Raw genomic sequence first — 10,108 nt, 5'->3', positions numbered from 1 at the left:
CAACAAAATTCAGATGGGGGCCAGCAGGTGGCATGGTGGTTAAGGGTGCTGGACACCCACATGGCTGACTGTGGTTCTAGTCCCAAACCTGGAGGTTTGCTTTTTTACACCTCCTCCCCCGCAGTGTTTCTCTCTATAAGTATTAAATAATAATAATAAATAAACTTAAATAAAATAATTCTTTAAAAAAATCAGATGGTTCTTGACTAAGGCATCTTGACCCACTGTGTGGGAGGTAGTTTTGTTATCACTAATAATTAAATGTGAATGAAAGGCATCATAAGTATAAATTAGACTGAATTAAAGGCATTCCTATAGCAACAGTCAGTAAATTCCATGGTGTTTCACCAGGAAACAGAGGAGGAACTGATTGTGGCTAGTACTGCTGAGATGAAAGCCAGGGCTGAGGCAGTGGCCCCTGGGTGGAAAGGAGACAGTGTAATCAGTATGTCTAGTGGGGTGCTCCATGGCAGTGCTATTCGAAGTGAAGTCTGTGTACCAGCAACATCAGCACTGACGAGGAGTCACTAGAAATGCAATCCAGACATGTGCTACCTCAGCCTGCTGAGTCAGATTTCCGAAGGAAGATCCCGTGAAAGTCCAGGGGATTTTTATGTGTACTAAACTTTGAGAAGCCCTGGGCTTTGTTGCTGAAAGAGACTGCAGGGCTCACAGATTACACACACTCACATGCTCCAACACAGATACACGCAAAAGCCCCTGGCAAGGTGAGAAGGAGGCAAACGTGCACAGAGAGGAAGAGATGGCAGTGAGAGATGTGTTCTCAACAGCGCAGACGAGATTGCCACGGGAGCATGAAGGCTGCTTGCTTGTGCAAGATGCAGTGCTCGTGTGGGAGGAGAAGGAGCAGGGGAACCGACAGCCATGGCAATCCTAGAATGGACGGCATGGATCAGGCTGTGGCTGGGTATAGATGTCACATCCAGAACAAGTGGGGGTGAACAGGCAGGCACTGAACCCACTGAGTAGTGGAGTGGGCCAAGACAAGTCCCGGCCAGTGGTAGCCCTGTGTTTTGTGGCAAACTTGCCTTCTCGTTGGTTCCTTAGTACCTGCTCCCACATGCTCTCCACACATCTAGTAGAAGAATGCTGTGGGACAAATCAAATTTCTCCAGTTTCTTCCCTGACCCAGCTGTGCTTCCAGTTACCCATGGTCAACTGCAGGCCACAAATTGTTGAGTTCAGTACCATACGATATTTTGAGAGAGACAGAGAGAAAGAGACCACATTCACATAAGCTTTGTTAAGTACATTGTTGTCATTGTTTCATTTTATTATTGTTGTTGTTCACTATTACTGTCCTAATTTGCAAACTAAACTTTACCTTAGGTGCATAGGTATAGGAAAAAAACATTGTTATGTGGAGGGTTTGGTAGTCTCTGCCATTTTGGGCACCCATGGAGGGTTTTGGAATGTATCCCTGTGAATAAGGGAGAATTGCAGTGCATGGAAGTGTCCTGCTTCTTATCTTACCTTCTGTTTTTAAGTTTTATTTACCTTAACATTATAGTTTTATACTTTTCTGGTTTTTCATGTGAACTTAATTAGACCTTTCAGTTTATCGCTTCCCTTTCTCCAAGTTCTTTAGGCTCACTTTCCCTTTATGCTTTTTTCCTAAGTATTCCTTTCCTTGATAAGCTCTAAATCTTGTTTCTCCAGAACTTTGGGGGGCATTTGTTATTACTTTGCCCCTATTATGCCCAAATCAAGTCTCTACAGGTTTCCATTCAGTTTTCTGCTTCTACCTTTGTATTCTGCTATATTTACTTCTCACCTAAATCTTCTAATGAGACAAAGATCATTTTCAAGTATGTCGACCAAGCTAGCAACCTCTTATTGGTCTGTGGGCCAGTTCTATATAAGAGATCAGTGACTTCTTGCTCATTCGAATCAGGTTCATGGGATACAAAGGAATATCTGTGCCACGCAGCCATTCAGAGAGCCAGGGACCCCCACCAGATCTAGGCTTAGCAGTGAACAAGTCACCGCCACTCATACTCTTCTGACCAGAACTTAGTCCCATGACATCACCTCCTGTAAGGGAAACTGGGAATATAGGCTAGCAAAGTGCCCAGGAGGAAAAATCATTGGAATTGGTTCATTGAACCCAGAGCATTCCTTGCCACGCTTTATTTTTTCTTATTGGTCTCACTAAATCTACTACCTTTCAGGTCCCCAATATTGGGAGGTACGAAAAGGACAGATGATAATTCAAGGTTCACTGCACATCAGGTGTACCACAGACACTGTCTCACTCAGGCCTCATGACAAGCTTGCAAAGGAGTTATTGTTATCACGCTTTACGGATGAGGAAATTAAAGAACAAAGATACAATGACTTACTTAAGGTTGCACAATTAATATGCACATATATGCCTGAACTGTTATTGCTTGGCTGAACCCAGGCAATCTGACTCCAGAGATCCGTAGCTTATATTATACAGCCTTCTGCACACAGAAAGGAAATGATGATCAGGGCCACACAGAGATGACTAGAAATGACTACTTGTGTGACCTACTGGTTGCATAATCTTGCTTGAGTTTTTCTGCCTTTGTAAACTCTGACATCTTCATTTGTAAATCAAATTATTATTACTTACCTAATAGAGTGGTTATGAGATGAAATGAACTAACGTTTTAATTATATGCAGTTTTCATGCCATTGCACAATTTTTATGTCTTGTGCTACACCTGGCACGTGATAAGTGATATATGTGGTATAATAATGACAATAATAATAATAATCGTCATTATTATATCACATATAATAATTACTGTCAACACATTATCAACCTAAAGAAAGGTTTGTGTGCAGTGTTTGCACGAGTGGTAATTCCACATAGAGTACGGCAGCCTTTGTCTCTTGTGTGCTTTCTCGCCAACATCCTTTACATTCTCTTTGTGTGTGTGTTTTCCAGAAAAAGGTTTGTCCATGTTAAAAATCCTTACCTGGAATCTATGGATGAAGACGTTCTCTATCACTTGGATTTAGGGACAAAAACACACAACCTACCAGCAATGTTCGGGGATGTAAAGGTAAAAGCATTTCTAACTTTGAGAAAAATGATTGAGTTTCATTTGTTAATTTTTCTTCTTACTATTCCCAAATAAACTACACTATGAGTAAAAGAAATGTCAGAGATCTCTGTAGGAACCGAAACCACGCTCATCCTCTGAAACAGTTTAGGACGTGTACGTGATGAGCAATCATTTCTACTCCAACAAGACATGAAAGTTCCCGAACTAAATCTAATGCAAACATCATTATTTGGCTGCTCTGATCCCTGGAGATAAATAGAATTTTTTTGACAATGCTGCTGGGTGTTCAGAATTCATTATGTTTTAACATATTCAGAGCACTACTGAGCATCTGCATTTATAGCTGAACATCACTAATTCCCATCTTATTAAATCAGAAAATAACCCAACACTAAAAGTACTATTCTAATTCTTCAAAACGATGGTCTAATTTTTAAATATTTTAAGATTTTTGTTATTTTGTAAGAAATATTTTTAAAATAATTATTTTATTTAATTTTTAACTTTTTATATATTCATTTACTTATTTTAATTTGACCAGTGAGGGACAGAGGGAGAGGGAGAGCAAGAGTGAGAGTGAGAGAGAGAGAGAGAGAGAAAGTGAGAAAGCAAGCCACCAGGTCCAGGACTTGAACCATGGCCAGCCATGTGGGAGCCCAGCACCCTTAACCACCACACCAGCCCATGTGAGAAATATTGTATGAGGAAATTGTTTATGAAATATTTCCAGGAAGTTTGTACTTCTTCTCTACCTATTTTATCTTTTATATGTTTTACTTATAAAAGCGGTTTATGTTCATTATTTAAAAATGAGAAAATATAAAATAGTACAATGATTTTTCAAAAAGACTCTATAGTCCTACCACCTAAATATAGACATCATCAACTCATTTTCTTTTCTTTCAAGCATTAAACATTTTTATTTATTATGATTATTTATTTGCTATAGGGTATGTCATAGAGAGACAGTGAGAGAGAGAGAAACAAGGACAAAGAGAACGTGAGAAAGCAAGCCGCCAGGTTCAGGACTCGAACTGCAGTTGGCCATGTGGGTGTCCCACACCTTAACCACCATGCCACCTACTGGTCCACTTTTAATCATTTTTAATAAATAGATTTTAAAATAATAATAACTATATAGCTTTGTAGATTTTCACTTAACTTTATGGCATGTAACATTTTCTTTGAGACACATTGTTTATGGGTGTCGAGAGTCTGTGCTGTACATTATAGAGATTATTATTGACTTTTATGTTGCAGTATTTTCCATTATAAACAAGACTCAAGTGGATATTTTTTGTACCTGAAGATTTTTTACCTTTAGGTCAATTTGCTTAGTAAGATTCACACAAATAGTCAAAGTGAATGAACTTTTAAAGAACTTTGGTCTTCCAAAAGATCTAAAAGATCTATACCTATTTACACTCCTTTCATTGGAGAATTGCACTGTTTTCACTTGACTTTTTTTTTTAACTTCTTTAGCAATTACAAAGGTTTTGTTTGTTTGTTTGTTTACATTCACTGCTCATTAAATCATTATATTAGCTCTTTTAGGCTGGTTTAGCAGCTATTAACTTTCTCTATAAAATAAGAAATTAAGAGAGGGCAAAGAAGATTAAGGTTACACCATGGAGTGGCAGATCCAGGCCTTGGACCAAGTTTTTCTTTCTTTTTCTTTCTTTCTTTTTTTTTTCTTTTCATTTTTTTTTTGGGGGGGGGAAGGGGTTTGCTATAGGGCACATGCGCTCACCAGAAAGACAGAGCAAGACAGAGAGACAGAAAGCGAGAAATCAACCCCCGGGGGGATGGCCATGCCACAATCCCTTCTCCTCCATTCTCCTTTCGGAATCTTGGGCATGCACGCACATGCACCTGGCTTGAGTTTAAGCCACCAGGTCCAGGACTCGAACCGCAGTCGACTACATGGGAGTCCAGCGACATGGCCATTACGCCAAATGCTGTTCCCTGGACCAAATTTTTCTAAGATGAGTTTCAGGGTTCTTGCCCATTGCATTAGGTGACACTTCAAGACACAGTAACTCACAACAGTCCACAATTATTTAATCCTAGCTCTTTTGTACCCAGGGTATGACGAAGAAGATGAAGAAAGGGGAGGAAAGAGAGGAGGAGATTAAGAAGGAAGGATGAAGAAGAGAGGGAGAGAAAAGAAGGAAAGAAGGAGGGAGGGACAAAAGAGGGAAGGAAATGAAGGTACAATTGCCCTGCCCTCTCCCTCTGTCCCGGGAGCAAGGTGTGGAGTTGTAGGATTTCCTGGCAGCAGCATGACCTGCCCTTTGCTCACTCCCCGCAGACCGTTGCTTGCGTGTGGCTGCCCTCCGTCTTTTGCTTCATTTCTTCAATACAACCTCCCCCCCACTTACTGCTCTTTCTGAGGCTTATACTCTATGAGTCATGGATCGAGGCTGTCTTTGATATTCGTTAACCAGATCTTACCTGCATTCAGACTTCAGGTTTGAGGTTTATGCCTCACAGTTTATGCCTTTATCTAGAGTTGCCTCTGATGAATTAAAAGGCTGCTTATCATAATTAAACTGAAAAGACTTAGAATATGTCTTTGGGACAGACAAGGAGCTGTTATCGACAGAGCGAGGTGTCAGTCTCTCCTCCACAATCTACAGAGCACTTTGCGTGTCTCAGACTGTACAGCATAAGTGAATAGCAATTCAGTTATTCAGTTCCTACAGCAACAAGGGTAGTTATTGTCTCTATTCTACAGATGAGGAAATCGAGGCTTAAAAATTATATATAGGGGTCAGCAGGTGGCATAGTGGTTAAGGCACTGGGCTCCCACATGGCTAACCATAGTTCAAGTCCTGGACCCAGCAGCTTGAAACTCATGCCAAGCACATGAGTATGTGTGCCTAGAATCCCAGGAGGAGAGTAGAGGAGAAGGGATTGCAGCATGGCCATTTCTCACTGTCTCTCTCTCTGTTATATATATATATATATATATGTGTGTGTGTGTGTGTGTGTGTGTGTGTGTGTGTGTGTGTGTTTATATATACACATACATACAGTGTTATAACCTGCATATAACATTTGTATATACTTACCTGTCTATAATAGGTACAATGTAGCTGGTGATAAAAGAGCTGAGATTAAACCTTAGGTTTCTCTGATGGCTCTTCTCTTCTTTTCTTTTTGGCTCTTCTTTATTTCAGAAAAAAAAAAAAGCACTGCGTTTTGGTAAAGCAAGTCCTAGTTTCTGGGAAATTATTACAATAGAATAGTCAGCTTTGTTTTAGAGATGAACAGGGACTTGTACATATTTCACACACACACACACACACACACACACACAGCTGTTTCATCTGTTGCAATCCCAGGAGCCAGACCTTCTCCTCTTCACCTGACTAGATTTTTATCAGCACTTATTCTTACACTGTCTGTCATAAACACTGCTCAATCTTACACTCTTACCACCCACATGGTTGTGGATGCTTCAATACATTGTCTTTGGATACAAAGACATGCTCTGTTTATAAGCTATTTTTTTTCCCCACCAGAAAGCACGTGTACTGATTTGGCCATTTGGACAGAGAAGAGACAAAATTGTGCGTGTAGGGGGTCGGGGGCGGTGAGGGGAGGAGGAAGACAGAGGAGCAGGTAATGCAGTTCCATGTTACCAGAACTGGCCATTTAACCTAAGCCAGGACCTTTCAAAGGCAGCAGGTGAAGTCTGATTTGTGTTCATAGATGCATTTCTAAGAAACCTGCCTCCCTCTAGCCACGTTATCTTTGAATGAGAACATTCTACAATAGATTCAATTTCTTGACTCCCTGAAATCCCAAGGAGGCCGTCCTAGCTAAGAATAGTAGAGCTATTCCATCAGTACCTGAACACTTAGCCTCGTCTTCACGGAGATGATAATCATTAACAGCACTATCTTTACAGAACAGGAGAACACTGGGTGTATTAAGTGGAGACCTCAAAGACTATGCAGTTACTCCTGTTCCTTTCGTATTCTTTTTTTTTTTTTTTTTGGAGAGGATTTTACTATAGGGCACGTGCGCTCGCCAGACAGACAGAGATAGAAAGCGAGAAATCACCCCCCAGGGGGATGGTCACACCGCAATCCCTTCTCCTCCATTCTCCTCTCAGGATCTTGGGCACGCACGCACACGCAGCCAGCGTGAGTTTAAGCCACCGGGTCCGGGACTCGAACCACAGTCGACTATGTGAGAGTCCAGCGACATAGCCATGCTAACTGCTGGTCCCTTCCTTTCGTACTCTTACATACTGTATTTTTAAAGGCTTTTCTAACTGCTATTGCAAACTCACAATAAGAAGAAAGAAGGTGTTTCCGCTCAATGGACAGCTTTCCTGCAACTGGTGATTCAGGGATCCAGGCTGCTTCCATGCTACTGCTCTGTCATCTTCAAGGACTGGCTGGCAAAGTTTCCCTGTGCATAAACACCCACCCAGCAGACGGGAGGGGATAACAGAGAGCAGTTGCCCCCAACCTTTTTGGCACCAGGGACTGGTTTTGTAGAAGACAGTGTTTCCACAGTCTGTGGGAGGGGGAGTGATAGTTTGGGGATGATTCAAGCACATTACATTTATTGTGCACTTTATTCCTATTACTGTTACATTGTAACATACAATGACGTAATTATACAACTTGCCACAATGTAGAATTAATGGGAACTATTTCTGAGCTTGTTCATTGTAACTAGATGGTCCCACCTGGGAGCTCCTATGAGAATCTCATGCTGCTGCTGATCTGATAGAAGATGGAGCTCAGGTGGGGATGGCAGGCAGCTGTAAATACAGAAGGAGCTTTGCTGGCTCACCGGCTGCTCACCTCCTGCTGTGCAGCCCGATACCCAGCAGGCCACCGAAGGGCACTGATCCATGGCCCAGGGAGTTGGGGACCCCGACATATAAGATCACTAGCATATGCTCTCTGTAGGATGGGAGTTTCTGCAGGCTAGGACTGGCAGTGGCTCCTCCAATTTCTGCTTACTTTCTAGTGGTTGGAACTCAGGCCTACAGCCTTATCTGACTGCTATAGAAGGAAGCCTAGGAAGTGAGATTTAGCTGTAAGCCCAGACAAAGGGGAAGCAGTTTTGATGAACAGCTGGTCTGGCTTTCCTATACTTATTGGAAAGGATTAAAAAGCTGAACAATAGGGTGGTGGATCCTTAGAAAATTATTCAAGCCCAACATCCAGATTTGGTTTTCCTAAAGGTCTTTTCTAATTTACTAACTGGTATACCCTAATCTCTCCCTAGAAGTGTTAGGTAACATGGAAAAATAACTACTTTATAAGACTCTTTGTCATAGGCTTTTTAAAGTATTTATACTCTTCTCTTTTTTTAAATTTCAATTTATTTCATACATTCAATCATGTTATTTAGCTTGCAAAGTGAATATTCCAACATGTGTACATTTTTCACCAGTCCAGTTGACAATACTATAAAATTATCTTCAACAGATAACTCATTTCTTTATCCCATAAATGCTTTGCCTCTCTGTTTTTCTCCTTAAGGTATTTACAGTCTTTTGTTAACATACAGAATGTGTACGTTCAATGGACCAGATTAATATGAAATGGCAAAGTTAAGTCTTTTAAGAGTCTAGAGCTATTCGACAGCGAGTCTGTCTGGTAGTCATTAGATGAAGTCTTTAGCATATTTTTGTGATGCCTCTGACTCATTCCCAGTACAATTTAGTCTTTTTTTTGATAGAACTAGGGCAAATGATCACTTTGTTTAGGATATAAATTACACTTAAGTATCTCTTCAGGTCCATGTTGGCTGGTAGTCTTGAGCTATATTTATTTCTCATCAATGCATCTCGATTGCCATTGTGTCAGAGATGCTATTCAGTAAGTCTGTACCTACTCAGTAAGTCTGGTACAGGAGTAAGGCTTCCAAACCTAAAACTGCTTCTGTCTACGCATATTGTCTTTATGTCTCCAGAAATATTTGGAAATTTCCGTTGATTATAGCAATATCTACAGTTCAAAGAAAAATTTAAACTATAAGCTATTCTAACATCTGTTTTGGTTTTATGGTCAGTCTGAAGAGTTGTAATTTACACTCACTGGCACCACACAGTGAGGTTATTCTCAAACTACTGTATTTTTTTTTAAGTCTCCCTGCACTTAGATGTTGAGCCAAGTCTTAACTATCCATACCAACAGAAGAGAGTATTCTGTGAATAATCAATAATAATTTAAAAACTCACTTTCCACATGGTTTACCATTTGTGCCACCTGGCCTTTAGGGCTGACTTTCATTGCAGTTCATTGCTAACTTAAGGCCCTATCAGAGGAACTTGCAAGAAGCCACAGAAAAGACCATCATCGGGGTGGAAGAGAGTAGGAGGTTTGGCTAAAAGGATCGTATCAGCCCATAATTGTGAATGAGAGTGGCGCAAGAATTATTGTTAAATGGAAACAGAACGCGTCATGGAATCGGACCACCCGGGAGTTACAGTAAATCCCTTGTAACTGGGGGTGTCTACGACACAAGCTTGGTTAGGTATTTCTTTAGATGGGCCTTCTCTGTGAGGGACATCACCAGCCTTCCTTCTAATCCTCTGCCCAACACTGCCCAGTCAGGCACCAGACCCGGAGGAGGTGTCTGGATCTGCGCAGGGCCCTTGGTCATATGTGATTCTACTCTTACAAGCCCTCTGAGGTGCACTGCGTCTCTCCTCACTTGGAGAAGGTGGTCTGAGGCACACAGAGAAGACACATGTCATAGAACTAGTTACTGAAACAGCGATGAGGTCGAGCTTCAAAGCCAGGTTTACCTAATCTCTAAGGTAGGTCTTTAAACACTGCGTTACCTTCTCTCTCTGCTTCGCTCCCTGGGCACCACACAGCTAAACTCAGATTCCTACCCGACTGGGCTCCTGGTGCCCTTCCATGGGCTCTGTTCTTCTGGGGTCCCTGAGCCTTTGCTGCTGCGCAGCCCCTCCCTTGCTGACGCAGGGATCAGCCCAGCTCACTCATTCACGCTGCCACCGGGCATCCCGCTTCCCTCCTGGCATCCACCTGAGCCGTCCCTGGGGCTGG

General features: G+C 41.7%; 1 protein-coding gene across 2 annotated transcripts in view; it reads left to right on the top strand.

Annotated features, from left to right (window-relative positions):
• Positions 1-10,108, top strand: part of UPP2 (uridine phosphorylase 2) — a 44,933-nt gene that overhangs the window by 7,256 nt on the left and 27,569 nt on the right. For both annotated transcript variants that reach the window (XM_006168897.3, XM_006168896.3), the window contains exon 2: positions 2,939-3,056. In XM_006168897.3, coding sequence (XP_006168959.1) covers positions 2,939-3,056 — 118 coding nt within the window. The remainder of the gene's footprint in view (positions 1-2,938; positions 3,057-10,108) is intronic.

This window comes from Tupaia chinensis, unplaced genomic scaffold, assembly GCF_000334495.1.
Source record: "Tupaia chinensis unplaced genomic scaffold, TupChi_1.0 Scaffold146346_2, whole genome shotgun sequence".
Lineage (NCBI taxonomy): Eukaryota > Metazoa > Chordata > Mammalia > Scandentia > Tupaiidae > Tupaia > Tupaia belangeri.
This window is presented reverse-complemented; position numbering and strand designations above follow the sequence as displayed.